The sequence below is a fragment of the Lagenorhynchus albirostris genome, chromosome 8 (assembly GCF_949774975.1).
Source record: "Lagenorhynchus albirostris chromosome 8, mLagAlb1.1, whole genome shotgun sequence".
Taxonomy (NCBI): Eukaryota; Metazoa; Chordata; class Mammalia; order Artiodactyla; family Delphinidae; genus Lagenorhynchus; species Lagenorhynchus albirostris.
This window is the reverse complement of record NC_083102.1, coordinates 10,755,778-10,783,359: the sequence shown is the minus strand read 5'-3', so window position 1 is coordinate 10,783,359 and position 27,582 is coordinate 10,755,778. Positions and strand designations below refer to the sequence as shown.

Sequence of the window (27,582 nt, the reverse complement as noted above, 5' to 3'; positions counted from 1 at the left end):
AGAGAATTAACTGTAGCCACTCTTAACGAAGCAGATGGAACGCGAGGTTCAGAGGCTTAACGAGGCTAATCCTTCTTTCCCGATTCAATTCTGACACCTACCACGTGACGCCATCCTGTAGAGAGTTTACATTCAGCAACTAGCTGCTCACTCTGTGCAGGAACCATTCTAAGGACTCAAGATAAAGCAAAGATCTAGACAGGCAATGTCCTTGCTCTCATAAAGCTTAACTTTTACTGAGGGGAAGAGAGCTATCAATAATTTAATAAGAGTCGAACAGTAATGACTGCAATGAAGAAGGTAAAACAGGGCACTGGGCTTTGTTGGGAGGAGAGGGCGTGGGTACTATTTCAGATCTGCTTACGAGAAACAGTCTCCATGAAGAAGTAACATCTTAGCTGAGACTCAAATGATACAATGTGGGAGATCCATCAGAAGATAGGAAGACATGAAGAATAGTATTCTGGGCAGAGAGAAAAACAAGTACGAAGAGCCTAAGGCAGGAACCAAAAGGGCAGCGTGACTACAGCCAGGGAGTGAGGGGAGAGTGGTACCAGTGGCTGGAGAGGCAGGAGGAGGCCAGAGCCTAGAGCAGGACCTCGGCACAGACAGGAATGGGGCTTTTATTTGAAATATGAAGGAAAGTCATTAAAGGGTTCCAAATGCTGGGAGATGCAGTTTTATTTTGGCTTTAAGACGATTGCTCTGGTCACTTTGTGAAGGATGATTTAATGAGGTGATGGAGTAGAAGCCCACTGCAGATTCCAGGAGAGATAAGAAGACGGCCTGCCAAACATGGGCCGGAGACCTAAACAGACACTTCTCCAAAGAAGATATACAGATTGCCAACAAACACGTGAAAGGATGCTCAACATCATTAATCATCAGAGAAATGCAAATCAAAACTACAATGAGGTATCACCTCACACCAGTCAGAAAGACCATCATCAAAAAATCTACAAACAATAAATGCTGGAGAGGGAGTGGAGAAAAGGGAACCCTCTTGCACTGTTGGTGGCATTGTAAAGTGATACAGCCACTATGGAGAACAGTATGGAGGTTCCTTAAAAAACTAAAAATAGAACTACCATATGACCCAGCAATCCCACACTACTGGGCATATACCCTGAGAAAACCATAATTCAAAAAGAGTCATGTACCACAATGTTCACTGCAGCTCTATTTACAATAGCCAGGACATGGAAGCAACCTAAGTGTCCATCGACAGATGAATGGGTAAAGAAGATGTGGCACATATATACAATGGAATATTACTCAGCCATAAAAAGAAATGAAACTGAGTTATTTGTAGTGAGGTGGATGGACCTAGAGTCTGTCATACAGAGTGAAGTAAGTCAGAAAGAGAAAAACAAATACCGTATGCTAACACATATATATGGAATCTAAAAAAAGAAATGGTGATGAAGAACCTAGGGGCAGGACAGGAATAAAGATGCACACGTAGAGAATGGACTTGAGGACACGGGGAGGGGGAAGGGTAAGCTGGGACGGAGTGAGAGAGTGGCATGGACATACATACACTACCAAATGTAAAACAGATAGCTAGTGGGAAGCAGCCGCATAGCACAGGGAGATCAGCTCGGTGTTTTGTGTCCACCTAGAGGGGTGGGATAGGGAGATGCAAGAGGGAGGAGATATGGGGATATATATATATATATATATATATATATATATATATATATATATGTGTGTGTGTGTGTGTGTGTGTGTGTGTGTATATATATGTACAGCTGATTCACTTTGTTATAAAGCAGAAACTAACATACCATTGTAAAGCAATTATATTCCAATAAAGATGTTAAAGAAAAAGAAGATGGCCTGGACTTTGATCATGGAAGAGTAGACACGGAGAAAGGAAGAAGTCATCTAGGTTCTTGGTTTGTGCAACTGTGTCTGTGTTGGTTTACTGACACGGGGAAAACAGAAAGAACAGGTGGAGCAAAACCCAAACATTTTGCCGTGGTCATGTTATCTTACATAAGGTTCTTAGACATTCATTCAACAAAGGTTTACTCAACAACACCTCTGCACCAGACACTCTTCTCTGCAGGAGGGACAACTTCTAAACAAAAGACATGAAGTTTCTATGCTCTAGAGCAGCTTATGTTCCCAGAATTCCAGGGCAATGAAGAAAATCAGAGAGGTAAGGGGTGGAGCTATACATGAGAGAAGCAATGGCATGTAGATGTATTTAAGGTTATAGGCTGTGATAAGATCATTTAGGGACAGTTTATAGAGAGAAGGAACTCAGGACCAGACCAAGCAAAGGACAAGCATTTTCTTAATGAGAAATGAAGAGAGCAAAATAAATCTATTCACGTCTGGGTAACAATTTGTCATCAATTTGTTTGGCTTTATTGACAGACATAGCAAAGTAACCTCCCCACCACTGCCCACTGAATTCTTAGACTATTTAGGGGCAAGTGCAATAAGGTTATTGATGTACTTAGTCTCATTTTCTTCTTCTGTTTCTACCTTCTTTATTAAAATTGTATTCATGGGTGAAGTTAAACAGAAAACACAGTTAACTATAAAGTTTCAACTACAAAACTCTAAATAATGGGAAGGAAAACTTAAAGGGCTCATAAACTAGAGAAATTAATAATCTAGTTAATTGGATAAAGATACAAAATGACTGGAACAAACAAACCCAATTTTTACATTTATATAATACTGTAAGAGTGCCCTGTAGGACACAGTAGAATAAACCAAACTAGGACTTTCCTGTTTTTCTTCTTTTTGCACAGCAAATATTAGAAGTTTCATGAATTAAGACACAGTAAGAGAACCAATTCCATTTTCTTTTCTTTTTATAATGATACTTGCCCTCACATTATAGTTTTCCACCGTCTTCAACATCTGTAAGAGGGGAATCTAAAAATGAAATGCTTTTAGACCTTGCCTCATATTAAGAGCAGTAAACAAATGGGTCAGAGAAAAGCATCTAGGGGAGCAATGAATTCATTGAACACTCCAAATCCTCAACATGGTGAGATTTCTACATATTCACTCCTGCACTGCCCACTCCCTAGATAGGCATCTCTCTCCCTCTCCCTCTCTCTCCCTCTCCCTCTCCCTCTCCCTCTCCCTCTCCCTCTCCCTCTCCCTCTCCCTCTCTCTCTCTCTCTCTCTCTCTCTCTCTCTCTCTCTCTCTCACACACACACACACACACACACACACACTCATACTAAAATGCCATCTCTGGTAACTAACATTCATATTCTAAATGGCATCACTTTAAACCATATCAATTTCTGGCAGGGTTTACAACTATTTTCACCCTTAAAATTGAACTTAGCCCTCATTATTCTAATTGTTTTAAAGGTTTACAGTATAGAACTCTTGCTTCGGCATCTTTTACCATAATGCAATTGACTCTGTGTCCCATTACAGAATTCATGGGGGTAAAATGCACTTGCTTATTTTAAAAAGGTTGCTAATTACACAAAACATGCAAGGCTCTATCCCAGAGGACGAGGAGGAAACACAGATGACAGCACCAAATCCTTGAGGCGAATGCATTCTAATAAAAGGAATAAAAAATCTGCACAGAGAATGACACTAATAGGTAAACATACTGAAGAGAGGTGCACAGCACACTTTAGGAATTCAAAGTTAAGAAAGAAAAATCACATTTAATTAGGAAAGCTTCGTGAAGGATGTGATTTGAAATGGCTCTTGAAGATGAGTGAAGATTTTAGTGGGGGGTAAGGGAGACGAAGATATTCAAGGGAGAACATATTCTGAGAATACTAGGGGTTGCGGACATGTTTTAAGGGGGAAATGGCATGTATGTTGGATCTCAAGTGCTTTTCACAGGTATTCAGGAGGAGAGAACAAAATAGTCTAATTCTGCTATTGAGAATAAAGAAGAAAGACTTAATGAAAAAGATTGAGATCATTTAGTTCAAAGTCACACATTTTAAAGGAAAGAGAATGAAACCTCATGGCAGGTGAGAGCAGCGCTCATAATTACATCAAAATTTCAGCAGCAGTGGGTCGGGATGAGAGGGAGGCCGGCACCTCTGCCTTTCTTCACTTTGTCCAACAAGCACAAGCCAGATACCCACCGCCCTCGGTAATGTATCCTTCTAGAACGGGGGAGCCTTCTTTATTTAATTTGCCTGTTAGTTAGTAATGTGCCATGCAAGGTATAGGAAATAAAACTTTATCTACTTTATCTGTAGAATATCAGCCTTTGGTGGGATTCAGGTCAACTGAAAACACCTCAGGTTTGAACATGTATTTTTCTTAATTATATGTCAGATTTAAATTGCCCAGAACCTGTTTCTCTCTCCTGGCAGACTTAACACTGATATACTGCAAATAAATAATGTTTTTCGATGGTTAAAAATAAAAATTGGTTATCAATTGTAGCTGGTAAAATCAGAAAGGCTTCTTGCTTTGATAATGTTTTCTAAGCACGTTCTTAAGACACACACACACACACACACACACACACACACACGAAAAGCCAGACTTAGGAACAGTTGAGAGACGAGTTGTTAATTTGCAATTAAATGTGGTCTAGAAAACAGATGAGTGAAAAAGGTCGATATGATTTCTCCAAAGTGAAACCTTACAAATAAATTGAGAGGCGGCCAAAGTATGACATGGCACTGGGGCAAGCAGGAGATCACAACACTACTAATAAATCATTATCAGAAAATGTTGTATTCCTGCAGCCAGAGCGTCCATTCTTTCTCAGAGTAAATGAGGAATAATCATGACCATCTCCCATTTCTAGCCTCACTGTGAACTTCTGAAGAGTGAGAACCTTCAGCAAGAGATGATAAACTGTAACGAGGACACAGGACGTCCTCCTTTGCAACATTCAAAGCCACTTCCATACAGTGAACCACATCGCACGACATCTATGCGAAGAGGGGCTGCACAGCAACCCCAGACAGAAGTCTCCTGAGTCTGGTCCTCTTGCTGCTTCCCACGGGGACTTTAATTGCCATCACATAGGGGATTAAGGGGGAGAGAGGTGTCTCCTTGAACATTAAGCTCCTGGCATTTATGATCTGGACCCGCTTATTTCTCTGTGGCTTCAGAAGCCACAGTTCCACGCTGAAGGAAACCTCTGACATCATCTAGCAACCCTCTTGGTATAGATGAAGGATCCGTATGACGTCCTGGGGCCATATAATTCATTCGCTTCACAGTCAGGGCTTGAACGCTACTGTCATCTTTCCCCCACATTATTAACTGAAGTAAATAGCTGTATAAATGCTTTTTGCTACGTTTCAAGGGAAACTCAACGTACAAATTACACAGAGAGAAGAAGGTAAGTTACATGTTATACAATAATCTCCAGAGAGTTACTTTGTCAAACGGTTTAAAGCATTGATTTGTTTCCTTTTTTGGCTGTTTTATAATCTCAAAACCAGAAGAAGACCTCTACCCTTTCTTGCTAGTTCCCAAATACACCTCTTAAGCTTGAGAACTTTCTCTCTATGTAATCTGTACGTTGAGTTTCCCTTGCACTGTAACAAAAACACATTATGCAAATATTTCTTCACTACAAACTTTATTTGGGGTCCACAGACATATTTCAAAGCGCCTTTATGCAGATGCTTCTAATTTAGTCTGCATTTTGGGCAGTTCCCCAGTGTGATCTGCCCTTCTTTTAATTTAAGCCTAGTGTTCTCTAAATATTTTCAGCTTTTTCACAATCTGGCCTCCAAGCAATCTACAGGACACAGGAGCAGCTCACAGCTGAGAAACCTGCCTGCCATCTAAACCTCCGGCAGCCAAACCATCTTGCCCTTTTATCACTGCTCCTTCCTTTTCGTCAAAAATCCTGCTTTAACCATTTATCCCCCTTTGTGAATGTAAACATTTTTTTTCCCTTGAGTCCTTACCACAAATACTTGAGAACCGCGATGAATGACATTTGGTTTATAATCACCCCAGACATCACACATCACGGTGAGCATAAGTTACACTTAATTTACACACTCTTCAAATCTCCATGGGTTCTGATTTGTGGCTCACAGAGTGGAAAGGAATGTTTTAGGTAGGGCTCATATCATGAGTTTAATTGCCAAGGTGTTAATTCTCTGTCTCCTTTGTCTTAGAACCTGCCCAATGTCCGGGAAAATTCTATTTTCATTTAGAAAAAGGATGTTGAGATAGGTTACTTCACCAAGTCGAAAGCTTTTAGAAATAGATATGTAAATAACCAGTGACGGATCCACTTTCTGTGCATGGAGGACTGAGTTAGGAGACATGAACTTGGACAATTCATTTAACATTCTGGGTCTCAGTTTCCTCATCTATAAAATGGGGATAATAATACTCTGCATTCATAAAAGAGTTGATGTTATACCTGAATAAGAATGAGTGTAGAGAAAAGACAGGTAGAAGAAAGTATATTCAAAACACACAATATGATTATTTGGACCCAGAAGAAAATTATGCCCAGTGAGCTGTTCCCATAGTAAAAGTTTATTCATCGGAACCCCTTGATTCTTTCTCTACAATTCATGTAATGAGCAAAAGTTATTGCTTTCTTGTCTCAGTATATTAGCTGGATGGTTGAATGCACAGAGCTCACATCTGAATCAGCACAAAAGTGAAGCCTGGAGGAGGGGAAATAGAAAGGGACTCTTGAGCTTATACCAAAGTCATTCTCATCAGTCAACCTGCCCACATAAATACTAGGAAATCAACTCATTTAAACAACTTGGGAGGCATGCCTGAGTTATAATAGTGTTCTTGAATGCAGGTCAATGAAAAATTGGTCTGCTCACACATTCCCATTTGTCATATTCCCTACAAATGCATGTTAACTGTTTTGATATTTAAATGCCTAGACTCAACCATAACAAATGTGTGTTGTCAGGTTGTTGGGAGTTTTCTAAAAACAAAACAGGATGATTATGGCATACAGTAAATTACTGTTGGTTTCTTGTGCTCTAGCAGAATCACAAAAGGGTAAGGGCTTAAGAAAAATCATTCATATCTGCTTCAAATCCTATAACATAGAAAATAGAATTGGAGCTGAGTTCACGAAATATACAGTATTTAATACAAATTTGTTGTAGGCTGTATGTCATTAGTCTTATATGTCTGGAAAATGTAATATTTGCTTACCAGTATAGTTTTTGAAAATCCTGCAGAATAACATAGTCTAAAAAAAAAAATCTTGTTCCTCTTTGTATTTTTCTCCCCAGAGAAATAATATCTACTGCTTATCAAGCTCCCCCTTACACAACTTTGCCTTTTTCATAAAAGTTGGGTCCTTAAGTTCCCCGTGATTGTCATTTTGTGCGATTATTCCTCAGTGTTAATATTCAGAACTTATCAAAAGCAGCAGTTCTGTGTTCTATGACCCCAGACTGATCAAATCTATGTATATAATAAGAAAACCCAAACTTGTACCATATTGTAGTGCAAGTATATGTGTGCGGCATTGGTGTTTGTGTGTGTGGAAGGGGCAGGAATAAAAGTGAGAGCAGATAAGTAGTCAATCAGTAGTTTGCTGGTGTATGCGTGCTCAGCAAATTAATGATACATATCTGATCGATTGTTAAGGACCCGTAGAGTCCTGAGACTCAAATGATATGTAACTAAGAAGCAATACAAGAGTCAAATTTTCTGCCTTTTGTTTTTCACCATCTTAATCACACATCAGATTGCTGCCTGTTATTGGTAGAAACTATCAGTTTCTCATTAAAATGTAGCCTCAAAGGCTAAAAAAGAGAAGCAATCAAAAAAGGATAGAAAGAAGGAATATGTCTAATAAAAGCCCAATTACAAACTCACGGCTGACCAGATGCAAACCTGACTTCCTTCATGGCTCCCAGGGATCAGAATATACACTGGACTAAACTTGACCACAATCCTTGGAGAACAGAAACAAGAGTGAATGGAAATTGTCTCTCTCACCCCTCTTTGTGGACACCAAATAAATCATGCTCACACAGTATTTTGTGTCTATTTTGTCTTGAGTCTTTACCACATGTTATCTGAGGCCACGATGAGTAACACTGAGATTCAGTTTCTCAAGGACATGTAAACAGTCTTCATACATTACTTTTCAGAGTAACTGTAAAGATTCAGTGATGTAATAACCATATTCAATAGGTATTATTCCAGGAAATTACTGAACTTATTGATTACAGACTTAAATGACAGCCTCAATAATGGCACCCCCAAAATGTCCACATTATAATCCTCAGAACCTGTAAATAAGTTACTTGCATGGCAGGAGGGATTTTTCAGATGTGATTAAATTAAAAAGCATGAGCTAGGATTATCCTGGATTACCCAGGGTAGTCACAACGTCCTTAAAAGAGGGTGGCTCAGAGTCTGAGTCAGAGAAAGAGAGGTGACAATAGAAGCAGAAGTCAGAGAAAGAGAGAACTGATGATGCTACACTGATGGCCTTGACAATGAAGGAAGGAATGAGTCAAGAAATGTGGGCAGCCTCTGGAGGCTGAAATGCTAAGAAAAGGATTCTCCACCCTAGCCTCCAGGAGGACTGCAGCTCTGTCAATACCTGGATTTTAGTCTCATAAGACCCATTCGGGACTTCAACCTCCAGAACTGTACATGATGAGCTTGTTTTAGGCCTCTAGTTTGTGGTCATTTGTTATAGCAGCAATTTGGAACTGATACAAGCTGAAAACTTATATCACGAAAATTTTAACAAATATGGTTATATTTTTCAATCTACCTATCAAACATCACACATTTTACATTTACCTATCTTTATATATATTTGAATCTATTATCAAATATCAAAGTTTTCTACACTGCTAGTAGTGAAGGAGCCTAGGAGGAAAAAGCTCTGTGTTGGGATAGAGACATCTGTGTTCCAGGCCAGCTCTGGCCCTAAAAAACCATGTGATTTGTGGAAGTCACTTTTAGATCTTCATTATTTCACTTGAAAATCATAGGTCAAGACAAACGGTGATGTGCCTTTCAACATTCTGATACTATCAATATAATTATCCTAGATTCTAAGTCAAGGAAATAACAGTCATAGAGTCTGGACTATACATCACAGAAATTGTCATTTGCTGGCACTTACTATCAAGGATACATTAAAAAATCAAGATGTGGTATCAACAATAAAGGTTTCTTTTTTAATATATTCCATTAATCAAGAATGTAATGCTCTGTTATTTCCATAACATAGTCGAAAATATAAGAAATCACTAAAAATAGAACTACCACATGATCCAGCAATCCCACTCCTGGGCATATATCTGAAGAAAATCATCACTCAAAAGGATACATGCACCCTAACGTTCATTGCAGCACTATTTACAATAGCCAGGACATGGAAGCAACCTAAATGTCCATCGACAGAGGAATGGATAAAGAAGATGCGGTACATATATATAATGGAATATTACTCAGCCATAAAAAAGAAATAATACCATTTTCAGCGACATGGATGGACCTAGAGATTGTCATACCAAGTGAAGTCAGACAAAGACAAATATCATATGCTATCACTTATACGTGGAATCTAAAAAAATGGTACAAATGAACCTATTTACAAAACAGAAATTGAGTCACAGGTGTAGAAAACAAACTTATGGTTACTGAGGGGGAAGTGGGGGGAGGGATAAATTGGGAGATTGGGACTGACATATATACACTACTATATATAAAATAGATAACTAATAAGAACCTACTGTATAGCACAGGGAACTCTATTCAATACTCTGTAATGACCTGTATGGGAACAGAATCTAAAAAGGAGTGGATATATGTATAACTGACTCACTTTGCTGTACAGCAGAAACGAATACAACATTATAAATCAACTATACTCCAATTAAAAAAAAAAACACTTAATACAGCCTAGAGCAATGAACTCAGGATGCACTGTTACACTTTAAATCTTACCAAATATTTGCAAATATTCAGGGCCCTACAAATAGAAATGTAAGGCTTCCTTGAGAAACCTTTGTGAAAATATTTATCTGTAATTATCATCCTAATTTATTTAGACATATATAAATAAATGTAATATTCTAGGTACAGCTATTACGAAAAATAAATCTTTCACACATTTAAATTTACATAAATTTGTGAGGGAACTTATTATTCCTAAGGTTTGAAAGATCCTTAGTAAAAAGTTATTATTGGAGAAAAATCAATATTGGAATTTATAGCTAGCACTTTCTATTTATAAATAAAAATGACCTATGGAAACATTAATGACTTTTCTAAATTAATAATATAAAGCAGTGAAGATGCAAAGCCATTGATGGTTAATTAAACACAGAAGGGGGAAAGGCTGCTCCTTGTCTTTATCCAAGAGAAGGAGATAATTGCTTTTTAAAGGAACACTTAGAGATTATTCAATAGAATTTCCTGTAAATGAAACTGCTTCCCCAGCAGGTTGGGCTTGTTTAAATGTTCAGTGACCTAAACTTCCTCCTTAGAAGGGCCACCCAGCCCCTGTTATGTATTCATTAGATACGAGCTGGCCCTACAGGTCTCATTCTCTCCTCCCTCCTGTCTCTAGCAGCAAGCACACAACTAAAGGAGGGCAAAAGGCACAAGGCGCCACCTATCTTTGGGTCAGAACACACTTCAGGTGTCTCCCGCAACCAGAGTTTCCTCTATGCTATGTCCTCCCCAAATCTGCATCCTGTCTGCTAGACCTACTTCACTGGTGTTTCACTCTCGCTGCCTTGGTTGACTTCCCTGGAGGTTCCCTCCTGAATGCCTGGACTTTAAGAGCAGATGTCAGTCCCACCCTGATTAGAAAACCAGTCAAAGACATCACAAGAAAAAAACTCTGCAAAACAATCTATCTTAGGAATGTGGACGCAAAAATCCTCAAAAATATACTAGGAAACTGAATCCAGCAACACAGAGAAAGAATTATACATCGTGACCAAGTGGAACTTATCCGAGGGATTTAAGTTTGATTTAATATCGGAAATTCAATTAATGTAATATATTATTATATCAACAGGATTTTTTTTAAAAAAATCACATGATCATCTCAATAGACCAAAAAAGAAAAAGCAAAGTCCAAAACCCTTCCATGGTAAAACCACTCAACAAACTAGGAACAGAATAGAATGTCCTCAATCTGATCAAGGACATCTGTGAAAAACCAACAGCTAACATCATAGTTCATGGTAAAAACACTGGGTGCTTTCTTTCTGTGATCAAGAACAGAACAATTTTATAATACGTGAATTATATTTCAATAACACTGCTTAAAAAATGTCATTTCCCCAGGCTTCCCTGGTGGTGCAGTGGTTTAGAGTCCGCCTGTCGATGCAGGGGACGCGGGTTCGTGCCCCGGTCCGGGAGGATCCCACATGCCGCGCACCGGCTGGGCCCGTGAGACGTGGCCGCTGAGCCTGCACGTCCGGAGCCTGTGCTCCGCAATGGGAGAGGCCCCAACAGTGAGAGGCCCGCGTACCGCAAAAAAATAATAATAATTAAAAAAAAAAGTCATTTCCTTCCAGTTTAGTTTACTAGTACTGGAATCAACTTTTGCCTTCTAGAAGAGCGTATTGGTCTGATTTCTTTTGCTTAAAAGGTTCAGTCATGGCCATGATCCTTTATAGATACAGAGTGCACAGTTCAAGTACAGCCCTTTGTGAGACCTTTTCCGGGATACAAATATGGAAGTGACATCATTAGACCTTTGTCCCAGAGCTCCCTCTGACCTACCGCATACAACCGGAAGTGGTATTTTGCAATAACACTTTACAGTTTTTTTTTTAAAGACTGCAACAGCTTGTGATCCTTTAAATACCATAGGTGATTACAATTTTTTTTAATTTTTAAAGTGTAAAATAATGACTCAAACAAATATAAAATGAACACATCAAAGATTTCAATTAAGTCATTAATTAATGAGAAAACTATTATGATGTAAAACACTGGTTCAAAGGAGACTGCAAAGGACAGACCTATTTAGACAACAAGGAGTGCTGAAGTGGATTTGCTAATGGATGGAAAATTGGCCATTTATATAGGGTGATAATCCATGGAGTTTTCACAGAACAAAAGTTCAACTGACTTATATGAACAGGAATCATATACAGTAATGATCTGCCCTTTATCAGTTAACTTCTAATTCCACAACACTGCAAAATAATCAAAGACGATGAAAAGCTAGGTATCCTATAGAATCATATAACCTTTCAAGGGCCTCTAGACCAGGCCAAACAATCCACTGAAAGACACACAGGTATCTTTTTGCCCATTTCAGAGGCAATTTTTCACAACAGGTTTAAGAGTGGTATGTCTGTGCACATAGTTTGATTCGTAAATTTCTATTCTATTTTATCTACCATATTTTATCAGTTTTAACATATATTTCCCCACATCTCTGCAATTATAATTAGTAGCATTTATTTCTCAGTGTACACAAAATAATAATGCATCTTACAACTGATGACATCTTGGCTATGATGAAATACAGTCATTTCACCAAACTGTAAACTTGAGAAAATGGTCTTGGGGAGGGAAACTTTAGCTAACATCTTCCTTGGGGCAAAAAAAAAAATTAATTTTTTAAAAGCCATCCTTATTATCATCAACTTTGATCCTTGAAGCATGTGTTTTATGTAAAAATTGTAACAATCTCTTCAACTCAAAGAGGGTCACTGATTATGAAAAGAATGAAGACACAAAAGATATTGTCCTCGAATCAAAGAGGAAATGTTGACATCACAGTTTCAGAATGCTTTTTTTCAAGGGCTGGACTAGAAAAGCAATAATTAAAATAATAATAAAGACATTTAGAAACATGAAACATCTCACACATTAGTGGCGTGAGCTCACAAAGGTTATACCCTAAGTGTGTATAGCTATTGTTGAACCATGACAACTGACTAGAATCACCTTGTGAGGCATAATGGAGTGAGAATTAAGAGTTTCTCACTGAAAATGCATTAATAACAACTGTAGTTGTTGTTGTTGTTTTTTAATAGATGCTTGAACTGTTCCCTTGTTAGGCTGGCACTTAAAAATCCTCACAGTGGTGGTTGGACCTACAGTCTGTCATACAGAGTGAAGTAAGTCAGAAAGAGAAAAACAAATACCATATGCTAACACATATATATGGAATCTAAAAAAACAAAAAAAAAATGGTTATGAAGAACCTAGGGGCAGGACGGGAATAAAGACGCACACCTACTAGAGAATGGACTTGAGGACACGGGGAGGGGGAAGGGTAAGCTGGGACGAAGTGAGAGAGTGGCATGGACATATGTACACTACCAAACGTAAAACAGATAGCTAGTGGGAAGCAGCCGCATAGCACAGGGAGATCAGCTCCGTTCTTTGTGACCACCTAGAAGGGTGGGATAGGGAGGGTGGGAGGGAGACGCAAGAGGGAGAGGATACGGGAATATATGTATATGTATAGCTGATTCACTTTGTTATACAGCAGAAACTAACACACCATTGTAAACCAATTACACTCCAATAAAGATGTATAAATAAATAGCTAGCTAGATAGATAGATAGGAAAAAAAAAACTCACAGAGAACTCCTGCAGAAAATCTTGGTACCTGTACACACTATTATAAAGCATTTCCATAGAGATGAAAAATCTTTTCAAACTGTTTTCTCAGATTTTTTTTCTTTCAGAACTCTTTCACTTGGGCTAGATTTGAGTCTCTTTCAGTCAATGCTACAAAATTATTTCACTCTGTCATTTATATCTATACTTCTTTGAAAAAACACAAAAAAAGGAACAATGAAGAACAATGAATGCATAATTTCAAACTCAATTTGAGTGTTATAAAGCAGAGGCCTGGGCAAATGGAGGGCAACACCATTTAATATTTTTCTTAGGCAAAAGTGTAGAGAAGTTAAAAGTTCTGTCCCTCAGCATTTTTATTTTTCTTCCAAATTACTTTTAATTTCCTACCATTATTGTCCTCTTTCCTATCTCCTTTACTTTCTTTCCCCTGTCTACAGTTAACTTCCTCTTGTATTTTTCTCTTTATCCCAAATTCATTTTAGTGATTTTTTTAAAACATCAACTTATTTTATATGGAAGGTCTTTCATTTACTAGTTAGAAACAGGAAAAACAGCATTGAAGACCTGAATTCAAATTTTGAGTGTATCAATCCCTTAATGATATGAATTTGGGCAAATCACTAACTAGGGCTTTGAACTACCATGCCCTTGTCTGAAAAATGGGGATATCTGAAAAATTTTCAGAATCAATGAACACCAATTATCAGAGCTAAGGAAAACCAACTAGAACAAGAGAGAAGTTACACTTAAACATACTGTAGTAAATCTGTAGAACATCAAAGAAAAACATAAGGTCTAAAGAGTTGATAGAGTTAAAGACAGATTATAAACAAATAAGAATTAGTCTGATTGTGGATTCATCGACAGCAACAACAGAAATCCAGAAGACTATGGCTGGAAGAAAGTTAAAAGAGTTTTTATTATATATGTGGCTAAAGTGTTCATCAAGATGGCAGACAAAGAAAAGGCATTTTTTTGAAAGAAGAGCAGACTCCTACTCATTCTTTCTTTCCTCACTGACAGGACCTCGGTTTTATTTGGGGTGACTATGTCCTTAGATTAAAAAATTTCATGTCCCAGACTCCTTTGCTGCTAGGGTGGTATTTGATAGTTCTAGCCACTGAGGCAAAAGATTAGATGCAGGAAGGATTTCTGGAAATGTTGGGAATCCCTGATGCCTTGTTTTCCTGCAATATGTGCTGCCCTACTTCCTCTCTTCCGTTTTTTCCCACCTGATGCCGAACGGGGAACATAGTGGCTGGAGTTGCAACAGAGACATCTTATGTTTTGAGGCAAAGGCTGAGGAAACCATAGAAACCTTGCCCTGTAACTACTTAACTCTATACTTTGTTACATGAAGGGGGAAAGGGGGGCAGTTACTCATAACTGAACACAATCCTATTTGTTACAGATGAAGAAGAAAGAAAACTCGATTACTAACAAAAATGTGGCTCTATAGAAAACCCAAGTCACTTTTTTAGAAACAATGGAAGTATTCAGAAATATATTAATATAATATACTGAAGTCATTTGTATGTGTATATAGCACCAATGAACTCAGAAAATATCATTTTTATTTATTTTTTGGCCGCACCACGCAGAATGTTATTAGTTCCCCAACCAGGGATTGAACCCACACCCCCTGCATTGGAAGCACAGAGTCTTAACCACTGGACCAGCAGGAAGTCCTGTAATTTTTAAAGGTGTAGTTACAACGGCAGCACAAAATACAAGGTTTCTACAGACAAATCTTATGTAAGAAGTACAGAATCTTTTAGACAAATTTTTTTAATTATCAAAAGCAATTAAAAAGTTCTAATTAAATGGAGAGATACATTATGTTTATGGATGGGAAGACTCAGTTTCATGCAGGAATTCTCTTCCCCAATTGTTCTGGTCTCCCCAAAATAATCTGTAAATTAAATGTAATCCCAATAAAAATTACGATGGAATTGTATGCGTGACACTTGTCACGCTAATGCTAAAGTTTACAAAGAAGAGAAAAAAGCCAGGAATAGCCATGAAAATTTCGAAGAACAAGGTTGGTAGACTCAACACATTTCAATATTTATTATAAAGCTATGTTAATTAAGGCAGTGTGGTATCAGTACAGGAAGAAGAATGTAAGTCAAAGGAAGAGATTAGAGATCAAAGAAACACACCCATGAATATGAAAACTTATGCTATATCACAAATCACTGGAAAAAGGATGACAAATGATGCTAGGGCAGTTGGTTATCAGTAAGGAAAAAAAATCAGATCCCTAACTCATATCATACACAAAAATCAATTTCAGGTGAAAGGAGAAGCCTAAAAAAAATCCCCTCAAAACTAAACTGTGAGAACATCTTTACAACCACAGGGAACAGAAAGATGATTTATGACACAGAAATTACAAATCTGAAAGAAAAAGACTGATAAATTTGACTACCTTTAACTTCATAACCTCTCTGTGTACAAAAATGGCATAAACAAATGGCAAAGGCAATGTATAGCCAGGAGGAAGATCATTAGGGTCGGAAGAGCTTCTAAGAATTAGTAAGAAAGAAACAAACAGTCCAAGGGCTAAAAGGGCAGAAGAAAGTAGCAATTCACAGAAGAGGAAATCCACATGGCTACTAACTACAAAAAGACGCTCTCCCTCACCAGCAATCAGAGACCACAGTGAAATATCATTGACACTCAGCAGACTGGCAAAAATGATTAAATCTGACAATACCAAGAACAGGGCAAGGACGTGAAGCACGGGAACGCCTGTGTACTCCTGAAACGAGTGTACACTGGTATTTCCACTCTCAGAGCTATATGGCAGGTCTAGTAAAGATGAGGGTGCCATTGCCTATGATGCAGCTGTTTCAGTCCCATGTGTACACAGCCTAGAGAAACTCTAGTGCCAGACACACACCACAGACTGTTCACAGTATATTGCTATGAATTAAAGTATTATAATAGAGGTAGTTTCAACAAAATTAGTAAAGATACACTTCTGGATGGTGGTACCACCACAGGCACTTGTTTTAAACACAGACCATGATGGGAGATAGCACAGATTGAAACAGGTGATCCGTATCGGGAGGTGGGCTCATCTTTTCGTGTGGGCGCAGGCAGGGCGAGTGCCAGCCCCCAGACCGCCTGAGGAAGATTGCGATGCGTTTCCTTATGAGGACTTGCTTATGCTCCTTGACCCAGGATGTGAGCAACTCCTAAGCTACTATAGCTCCTTTCTCCTCCTCTGGGTCCAGCCCTGCCCTGCCACTTTGTAGGGGTGACAGACAAACTGATATCGAGCTCTGCTTTCATAATGACACTGAGTAAAGCAGGACCCTCTCTGCGAAAAAGATCTATCCACGTCTCTCCAAGCCAACATGGTGTCATTTCACAGTTATTTTTATGGCTTTTTAATGAGGCAATATTACCTATCAGAAGACCCCATTCATTAGCACTTTTACCACATACCATTGATGAAACATTTGCGTCTCAACTCTGTTGCTTTTCATATCCTGTGAAGTTCCTATTTCTTATTTTCACAGAGTTGTAGAGGAAAAAGTATCTATTTCAAAAGTTGAAGCAATCTGTAAATATATAGGTAAGTAATAGTGTAGAGCATTTCGGCAGGACTGAAACATTATCACAGACAAGAAGATTAAAAGCTCCGTCATGCCCAAGGCCCCTTCCTGGACTAAATGTTATTATTCAGATACTGTATGATATCACTTATATGTAGAATTAAAAAATACAACCAACTAGTCAATATAACAAAAAAGAAGCAGATTCACAGATACAGAGAGCAAACTAGTGGTTACGGGTGGAGGGTGGGCAATACAGGGGGAGGGGAGTGGGAGGTGCAAACTACTGGGTGTACGATCGGGATGTACTGCACAACACGGGGAATATAGCTAATGTTCTGTAATAACTGTAAATGGATATAACCTTTAAAAATTGTATAAAACATTTTTATAAGTTTCAATTAGAAAAAAAAGAATTAGGATGTGCATTTTGGTGTGGAATGCAAGGGTTCTGAGGATGTTCTAACGAGCACAGAAGAATCTCTTGTATCCTCCAACTCTTGCCTGTTCCTGTAAGATAAAGGAAGCTATACGGTCAACCCTCCTGTTCACTTTGCACAGTGCCCAGCGTGTCTTGGCGTTGGCCCTGGAAAGTGAGGTCACTACCAGATCCAGGAGGAAACTCACCATTGTCTAGACTGGGTCCTTGGAAAGAATGGGAGCTCCAGAAAGTAAAACAACTGTTTTAGGCTGGAAATGTTTTCAAATAAAGCTTCTGATGGGAGCTCATGTCAGTTTCAGCTAACCGCTTCAAAGCCTGTCACACAGATTTCTATGCACTGGAGGAGATCTGTTCTCACCGTCCTTTCAAATTCTGATGAGATTGCCAGACATTTGCTTCAAAATATCTCTAGTTCTTTTCCTAATTGTTTCAGCAATGGCTCATAGAAAGGCCTTTTAAAATATCTTTTACTCTTCAGTGTATTTATTTCTTGAAATATTTATTTCCTTGTAGGAACCTCAAAGTTTTACATGTTATAGAAGAATGACATGGTTCCGTATTTTACTTTTTACAACCTTAGAGGTATTGGTCAATCATGAAATAATCCCTTTGACATTCAGTCAAAGCCCTTTGATTAAACTACTGTTATTCTTATTCATATATACACACACACTATTCTTAGAGACTAGGGATGATTCATTTCATAATGCCTGATAGTTTCTTTTGGAATTTATTTCATGAACAGATCCACCTCATTTTTTGTTCTTTTCAAACCAGACAGTTTTAGTATGACTAGTACCGAGGTACAGTACTGAATACAGTTCATAAGTACTGAAGAACACTTTAAAATTTAGTAAGAACAGTTAATCTTATAAAATCTCAGGTGTTTGATTATGAAAATAACTATTTTAGTAAGAATAGCTACTTCTCTGGAAAAGTAAAGTAGGTTTCAGGCGTACGGAATCGTGAAGAAGGCTGGGCAAAGAGTGCTTAAATACGACACCGGAAGTATGATCCATAAAAGAAAAAATTAGACTTCATCAAATTTAAATTAGATTAACTTAATACACTTAATTAAATTTCAGAAAATAAAAAGATACGCCAAAGACTCTGAGAAAATATTTTCAAATCATATATCTGATAAAGGACTTTTATCCAGAATACATAAGGGAATCTTACAACTCAACATAAAAAAAGAGATAACCCAATTAAAATATATGCAAGAGATCTAAATAGACATTACTCCAAAGAAAATATACGAATGGCCCATAAGCACATGAAAATACATTCAACATCATTAGTCATCAGGAAAAAGCAGATAAAAACCACAATGAGATAACACTTCATACTCACTAGGATGGGAATAATAATAATAACAACAACAAGTGTTGGTGAGGATATGGAGAAACTGGAACCTTCATACATCACTGGTAGGAATATAAAATTGGTACAGCTGCTTTGGAAAATAGTCTGACAGTTCTTTGAAAGGTTAAACATAGAGTTCCCATATGACCTAGCAATTCCACTTCTAATTATTTATCAAGAGAAATTTTTAAAAAAAGAAAGAAAGAAAACCTCCCTTTGTGCAAGGGTTTTACTTACTGACGTTCCACTTTAGGCCTGTTGTCGTAACCTGATTGCATGGCTGTCCAACAGGAATGAGGCCACACCAATCACCTTCCATTCCGGTATCGACGTGCAATTTGTGCTTTCCCTGAGGTAGAGAAGGAAGGCTCATTAAGATGGGGAAGGGAAAGGAAGGCCCATTAATGCTCACTGAAGACCTGGCCGTACGCACCAGGTACCATCCTAGGAACTTCACGTGGTTCATCACACTTAATCCTAACAACATACTTATGTAGTACGTACTGAATTACCCTAGGAACTTTCACCTGACTTAATCCTAGCAACAGTTTTACAAGGTAGTTTATTGTTAATTATTACCTTTATATATCAGAAAATTGAAGTTTGCAGAGATTAAATGTGTCCAGGACCACACAGGTAGCAAGAGGCAGAATTCCTACCTATACCTGCCACTTCCAAGATTCCACGTGCTAAAGATATAGCACTAAGTGATACAGAATTCTAGGCTCTCAATCAAACACTTGCTTGAGTGTAAATACAACATTGCTTCCTCAGTAAAATCTCTGCTTTTTATCTGAGAACTGGGCTTCTAACGTTGAGAATTCAGTGTAAACCCTACTAATGGTTAGCCTCTTTCCTATACCCACAGCTGCTCTAGGAGATGCTCAGTGGGGCGTACCTCTACCAGGAAATAGAGTATCTGCCCTGAGAAATGAGTATGCTTCTTCTATTCTGATTATGAAAACTGATAAAATCTACCATGTTTTCAATTTTTCAGTTTACAAGAAGGTTAAAGTTAAATGTAATGCTCAATCAAGGCCACAAGCTTTGCTTTTAAATAAAATACTTGGAAATGCCTCTCCTACAAAGTAACGCTTTTCCATTCCTACCCTATTCATTATCCTCAGGGTATACAGTCTTTGTAGAAAGATACCTCAAGTTCTTATGGGAAAATGTCAAGACATGCATGCATTCAATAATAGAGTAAAAAATGTATTTTTCATAATTCAAATAACTCTGAAGGAATAAGCTCCAAAAGATAGTCTTCATTTTAATAAAATATTGCTTTAAAGTGTATTTAATATATGACATATTACCAAACTAAGGTATCTAGGTCTCCTTGTACAGTCATTTTACTTTTATTGCAACTATGCCTTTTGTGCTGTATATTGTAAGTTTCTGAGAACTTATTCTACTGTATCCAGGTCTCAACATGCAAGCAGGATTTGTCTTTTGTCAAAAGATTGTTTTTATTAGGAAAACAATTCTCTAGACTATTATACATAGGAATCCTTGTGTTTAACACAAGTTCATTCAGACATTTACTGCCTGTACAATTCATATACATATATTTCCATTTGAACATTCAATCAGAGGGCACAAATTCAATTAGAAGGGCTTAAATACATTTAAACACAAGGAAGATTTTTTTTTTTTTTTTTGCGGTACACGGGTCTCTCACTGTTGTGGCCTCTCCCGTTGCGGAGCACAGGCTCCGGACGCGCAGGCTCAGCGGCCATGGCTCACGGGCCCGGCCGCTCCGCGGCATGTGGGATCTTCCTGGACCAGGGCATGAACCCGTGTCCCCTGCATCGGCAGGCGGACTCTCAACCACTGTGCCACCAGGGAAGCCCACAAGGAAGATTTTTAAAGAAAATTTAAAATACATTTGAACTTGGTGTCCATCATTGGAAGAAAGGTAAGCAACACTTGTAGATATACACCAAACAATGGATTAGATGCACACAGAGAAATGTGGATGGATAGAAAACACAGTACACATAGTAGGAAACAGAATCGTGATAAATGACAGAACCTATCTATGTAAATTAAAATAAATGCAAACACAATAAGGCACTTTTTCTACTAACAATATTAAAAATGTATATTCATATATACACACACACTAACATGTTTGCGTAATGGGAAATGATATAGGGACAAAAGGGAAGCAATGGCTCAATCAACCAATGAGGATTCTTGCCTGGACCAGAGATGGTAATGTGCTATGAACTAACGAGTACTACTGACCCAACATTGAAATCTCATAAAAATAAAATAACAAATACATACTTTAGATATGAAGTGATACAAGATTTAGAAATTCTTAGACTCTTCTGAAGGAAAAAAATAGAGAAAATATTCTAATAATTCAGTAATTATGAGTAATTACTAATTACTAAAAACAGTAATTCAAGAAAGAGGAATAATTGGGAGACAGCCATGGGAAAAACTCAGGAGCGAAATAAAAACTTATCTCATTCTTGAATAATGATCTTTGGTGTTTTTCTTTTAGTGTAATTTAGAGCAAAGGCATATAAACCATATTATAATTACAGAAATTTTCTACATATTTCAGTGTAAAAGTAATGCTATAATTGTCAGAAGGCACAAGTAAGGAAAAGAGTAGAAGAAAGTGCAGTGGTCTTTATTTTCTCATCATTTTACATCATACGGGAATCAGGAAATAGAGCCTAAAGTTGCAGATTTTTTTTTAAGGGGGATTTAACAATTGCTCCTGTCCTGAGTTATTGGTAACGCGGGTAACATGCTTAAGCATGAGCAGCGGGCCTGAGGAATGGGATCTGAAATAGCTCTGTTCTTCATCCTGCCCTATTACTCATTCAGGAACCTCCAAGCCAGTGTCACAGACAAGTTATTCACCCAACTGTATACATGAAACCTGTGACCACTGCATGGAAGGCAAAGCACAGGGAAGGAGGAAAGATGACAGATCAGAGATCCGATCTGGTGTGGGGAGTGGAGGGCAGCATGCAAGCAAGGGGCGCCCTGAGCAATGATGCTTGTGTGGGAACCGAAGGATGAACAAGCGCCAACTCATGACGGGAGGGCAAAGAGGCTCGCAGGCCGAGGGCGCACCGCAGAAGCCACAAGGAGGATCACCTGAGGCATCGGGGTGGGGTGGAGGGATGGGTGGAGCACGGGAGATTTTTAGGGCAGGAGAGCTATTCTATGTGACACCGTGATGGTGAATACGTGACATGATGCATCTGTCAAAACCACAGATGTACCACACACCAGGAGTGAACTCTGTAAATTAGGGACTTTCCTTAATAGTGTATCAATATTGGTTCACTATTTGTAACAAAGGTACCACACTAATGCAAGATAATAGGGGAAACTGCCAGCAGGAGAGGGGGTATATGGGAACCCTGCATGTCATCTGCTAAATTTTCAGTAAATGTAAAACTGCTCTAAGCATAAAGAGTATTGTTATTTTTTAAAAGTCTCTCAATGACCTTTCACTTTCTCATCCCTTCAGTGGGACTAACAGCAATGTGCTGGTGGGTTTAAAACCTAGGCCAGCAGATGAGCGGTACCATACCTGGAGAAACATGCAGCCATTTCTGAGCAGCCTTTACAACATTGTTCTGCTCTTTTTTTTTTTTTTTTTTGCGGTACGTGGGCCTCTCACTGCTGTGGCCTCTCCCGTTGCGGAGCACAGGCTCTGGACGCGCAGGCTCAGCGGCCATGGCTCACGGGCCCAGCCGCCCCGTGGCATGTGGGATCCTCCCGGACCGGGGCACAAACCTGTGTCCCCTGCATCGGCAGGTGGACTCTCAACCACTGCACCACCAGGGAAGCCCCTTGTTCTTCTTTTTTCCCCCTAAAAGAAATAAGGTTTTGTTTTTTAAGATATGAGCCACCTTTATTTCTTTCTTTAGAATCTTTTCCCTAAGTTGATTTACACTGATAGCTTGCCACATGAATTCTGAGTTTTATTTCTCCCTACTACCTTCCGTTATAGAAATAATTCTCTCTGAAGATACAGATGCTAAATACAATACAAATTATCACCCAGAGATGCCAAACGTAACACTTTAACAACTCTGGAAAGCAGTAACAAGGCCTCTTTTCTCATCAAAGGAGCTCATGAGAGAGGGTATTGCAGACATTCTGATTTCCTTAGAACCGCTTTGGCTTCAGCAGTGAAGGCATAGGAATGATGGTGATTTTTCACAGTGGCGGATCCCAGCCTGATGGGGGCTGTACCGCCAGAGTCCCCATCAGAAAGCACAGCGTGTCAGAGGAGTTGCAGGTGACCCGTAGTCCTCTGGGCTCTGGGACCAAGAAGGGCAGGGATGCACTCCTGGACCAGATGGCTCCGCCTCTGTCTCTGACAGTGAAACCTGTGACTTCTTCATTTCTCATCAAAGGGGACTCATGTGTCCTTGGGTTGTCTTATTTTCAATCTGTTACAGTTAATTCCTATCTTCTAATTGAAGACTTTCCTCCCTGTTTGTGGCCTGTTAATGGTTTGGTAGTGGTCAGCTGAACACATTACCATGTTTGGTGCCCTGGCTAACTGCAGTAAAGAATGATAAAGGAAATAAGGAATGATTTCTCAACTCGTGCATATTAACTCCCTAGGAAGATTCTTCAACTTGTATCATATAATGCCAAGGCAACAGCACAAACACATGTTAAGCTTTATGATCCTGGGGTGGGAGGGTGCTGTTAAAAACCCCACTGGGGGGCTTCCCTGGTGGTGCAGCGGTTGAGAGTCCGCCTGCCGATGCAGGGGACATGGGTTCGTGCCCCGGTCCGGGAAGATCCCACATGCTGCAGAGCGGCTGGGCCCGTGAGCCATGGCCGCTGAGCCTGCGCGTCCGGAGCCTGTGCTCCGCAACGGGAGAGGCCACAACAGTGAGAGGCCCGCGTACCGCAAAAAAAAAAAAAAACCCAAAACAAGAAAAACCCCACTGGTTTAAATGACACAATGGTAAGCTTTCTCTTCTAGCCTTGCTATGTATTCATTGCCTTCCTCATTATTTTAAGATTCGACAGACTTTGAAAATTTTCATTCTGGGACCTAAAAAGTCCCAGATAGGTATTTGCCTACAATCAAACAATGAACAGTTTTTCCTCTCATTCCAAAAAGGTATTTAGCCACAAGTGAATGGTCTTTGTGTTTATAAATATACAAACTTTAGCTTTGTATGGTTAACAGAGAGCAATACTATGCTTTTCTCCTGTATCCTCAAGTCTATGTGACATGTTTACAGTGGACAACAAAAGGAATTTTTGTTCATCCCTCAGATTTCTCAATTCATAATATACGCTAGCCTATATGGAATTTGACACAGGCAGGCATGCAGCCTGACAGTAAAGAACTTCCCTAAAGATTTATGCCATTACTGGAGACCACAGGCACGTGAACTAATCATTGACTTCCATCCACTCTCATGAATCACTGCACAGCTTCCTATTCTGTCACCTGTTCTGAGCTAAGATGACTCTTCGAAGTCAAAGGCAGTTCTATATGGTAGAGATGGAACAAAAATAAATCAGAGACAGTTTGGTTTTCCAATCATGGTTATTTTTAACATATTAACAACCTCAATAAGGGATGAAATTGTAATCCAGTGAAAGGCAACAAAGATGGCGCTTGGCACCTACGCTGGAAGTCATACTTATGAGCATGTGAAGGACAGGCAGCATCGCAGTCACTGTCCCTAGGCTGTAATGCCAAGCTAGAGCAAAACACACACAAGTGGACACGCAATGAAGGGCCAAGAAATCACTGTCCCTTTGATCGTATTTTACCTCCTCTTTGCAAATGACAAGGACACGACCGAGAGAAAGGATAAAGCTCACCCTAGATTTTGCTTCTGCAAAAATTCCAAGCATTGAGGCATCTGAACCCTGTTTACATCTCTAAATCTTTTAATCCAATAACGATGCTAAGTTTTAGGCTAAGTTATCTTAATGTGGCGTTCACAAAATACAGAGAAATTTCACAAGATCATTCACAAAGCAACCGAACACAGGAAGACCACAAATGTCCTTTCTACTTAGTGCAAAAGATTCAAGGAGCAGATACCGATACTCGTTTATAAAGCGGAAAACCATTCATCAAAGTGCTGTTAATGCTGCACTTACACCCCATGGCTAATTGCAGCTAAAATTTCTGGCAAACGGTTAGACCCAGTATGAATGGAATACTTCTGTACACTGATTAAATACAAGGCTAACCTATGCTACCTAATCTTTTGTTAGTTTGTCCAGGTACTTTAAAAAGTCATCAGCTAACACCACGGGAATTTAAATAGCCCCCTGGAAAGAACAGTGGAAGAAGTCAACGGAAGGATCTAGCTTATATTTACTAGGAGAAGAGGGTACCTCTCCCACACAAAGATAGACTTTTGTGCTGGTACATTTCATACTGTGACTACCCACATGACTGAAAGTAGTAACAAGAGAAATGGTCTTTTCAGTGAATTTATAGTTGTAAAATCTCAGAGCTAGAGGACGCGTATACTGACTTTTATTCTGCTCCACAAACGTAGAATTCAGAACTCAAGCGTGTTGGTTTAATATATATTTCTTTATCATTGATTGATTGATTGTATTTCCTTTTGAAAAAGCATTAATTCCTTATCTATAGAGAGCTTTTAGAGTTTCTAATCATGTCAGAACCACATTTTCCAAAGTGTATCCCACAGAACACTACTCGTGGGGTCTGGTTAAGATTAGAACAATAGCTTCTTGGATTCCCCCCTTGGAAGTCACAACACACACCAGCATCCTAGGTGTTCTAGGTAGTCTTTTTTTTTTTTTTAATTTACTTATTGATTTTGGGTTAAATTGGGTCTTCGTTGCTGCGTGCAGGCTTTCTCTAGTTGCATCGAGCGGGGGCTACTCTTCGTTGCGATGTGCAGTCTTTTCATCGCGGTGGCTTCTCTTGTTGCAGAACACGGGCTCTAGACACACAGGCTCAGTAGTTGTGGCTCGCGGGCTCTAGAGCGCAGGCTCAGTAGTTGTGGCGCATGGTCTTAGTTGCTCTGCGGCATGTGGGATCTTCCCGGACCAGGGAATCGAACTCATGTCCTCTGCATTGGCAGGCGGATTCTTAACCAAGGAAGTCCCTCTAGGTAGTCTTGAAGCAAAAAACTCTGCTTACCTGAGTGAGTGTTTCCCAAACTTACTTAACTACAGGTCCTCCTCCTGCCCCTTAAAATAACACCTCACAATTACCTGTGGAATTTGCATTTCATGAAATCCAGCTAGGAAAATACTGATTTGGAATAGAGATTCTGCACACAGCACCTGAAACCATGATTTTTGGTTGAATATTTCCACAGCCAGAACATTTCAGTGATACGTTTTGAAATTAATAACCTCCATCTTACTTTTGTTTTGGAAATTATTTAGTCACCTGAGGCTGAAATCATGTGTATATTGACAAAAGGTAGGCTTATTTTTCAATTAAACGGTTAATGACAATACTGGGTGCATGTATATCCAAAAGAAAACCTTCTGAATGCCTGTTAAGCTAGTTTATTTAAAAGTCAAAGATATTTAAGAAATATCCACTATTGTTAGCGACAGTAAAATAGTATGATTGGCTAATTTCCTCCTTAACTCCCAACACTAAACTATTTCAAATTAAAACAGATGCAATCGATGTTTATCCTTTCTACCCTAGGCACCTCGGTATTGATGATTTTCTTACAATGTATCCTATCCTATCTCTAAGCCTTCCTTTTATTCCAGTCAGAGAAAATCATCTGGTGAGTGCCCTCACACTAAATTGTCAGAAACCTACTCTTTGCTCCTCCAAAACATATGGACATTTTAAACGATGCCTTCTAAAGACAATACTTATCCCAGAAGCAAACATTTCTAACAGTGGAGACAGGACAGGTTACACGAAAGATAGATTTTGAGTCACAGAGTGATCACAGAGTTTTCAAATAACTTCAGATAAATGTTACTCTACTTAATGTACGGTGTGATCAGGAGGCCCACAATCCCTGTCTATTCTTAGGCTATTTCTCCATCCTTAACCAAGAGCAGCTTCAAAGCAAAGGTCAAACTACCTTCTTTTCAAAGCTCCCTCTGTTATTCCAGTTAACATAGATCACACTTGCTTCTAACAGCTACAGTCTTTATTTACACCACAAAATAGAGCATTTTGTTACTGTCCTGTACCTCTCAAACGGGTGCATGTTATATCCTTAAAAAGAATAAAATTTCTTTGAAGGCAAAACCCTGGCCTTTCACTTCTGTCGGATTTATAGCACAGGGGGAAGAACGTACTAAGTGTCTAACAAATATCTGACTAATGGTTTAGAACAAAAGGAAAACGTATCAATAAAAAGGTGTCAATATGCTTAGAAAAATCTTTGTCAAAATTAAAGTAGAAGAGAGAGGGCCCAGTTGAACTGAAAGGTCTCCATATAGACACCAAGACAGAATTCTCTGTGTGAATAAGGTCTGCTTAATTGGACACTACGATAAACCACACACAACCAACAATTATGAATACCCCGTCAACAGTATTCAAAATATACTTCAAGGTGTATACAGGGTACACATTTTATGTTTATATGTAAAATGGGCATGACAGTACTACCTCACTGGGTTATTCTGAGGACTAAATGAGAACACGTATAAGGTGCCACGAACAGGGCTTCAAACATTCCTATTATAAACGTTGATTTACTTACCCCTC

At 38.9% G+C, this 27,582-nt stretch overlaps 1 protein-coding gene across 4 annotated transcripts in view; it reads right to left on the bottom strand.

Annotated features, from left to right (window-relative positions):
• The window catches only part of TPK1 (thiamin pyrophosphokinase 1), a 334,974-nt gene that overhangs the window by 82,420 nt on the left and 224,972 nt on the right, over window positions 1-27,582 (bottom strand). For 3 of the 4 annotated variants that reach the window (XM_060156462.1, XM_060156460.1, XM_060156461.1), the window contains one exon: window positions 19,122-19,233. In XM_060156462.1, the coding sequence (XP_060012445.1) occupies window positions 19,122-19,233 (112 nt within the window). Of the gene's footprint in view, window positions 1-6,486; window positions 6,610-19,121; window positions 19,234-27,582 lie in introns of those variants that run through there. The other variant, XM_060156463.1, reaches the window with a different exon arrangement.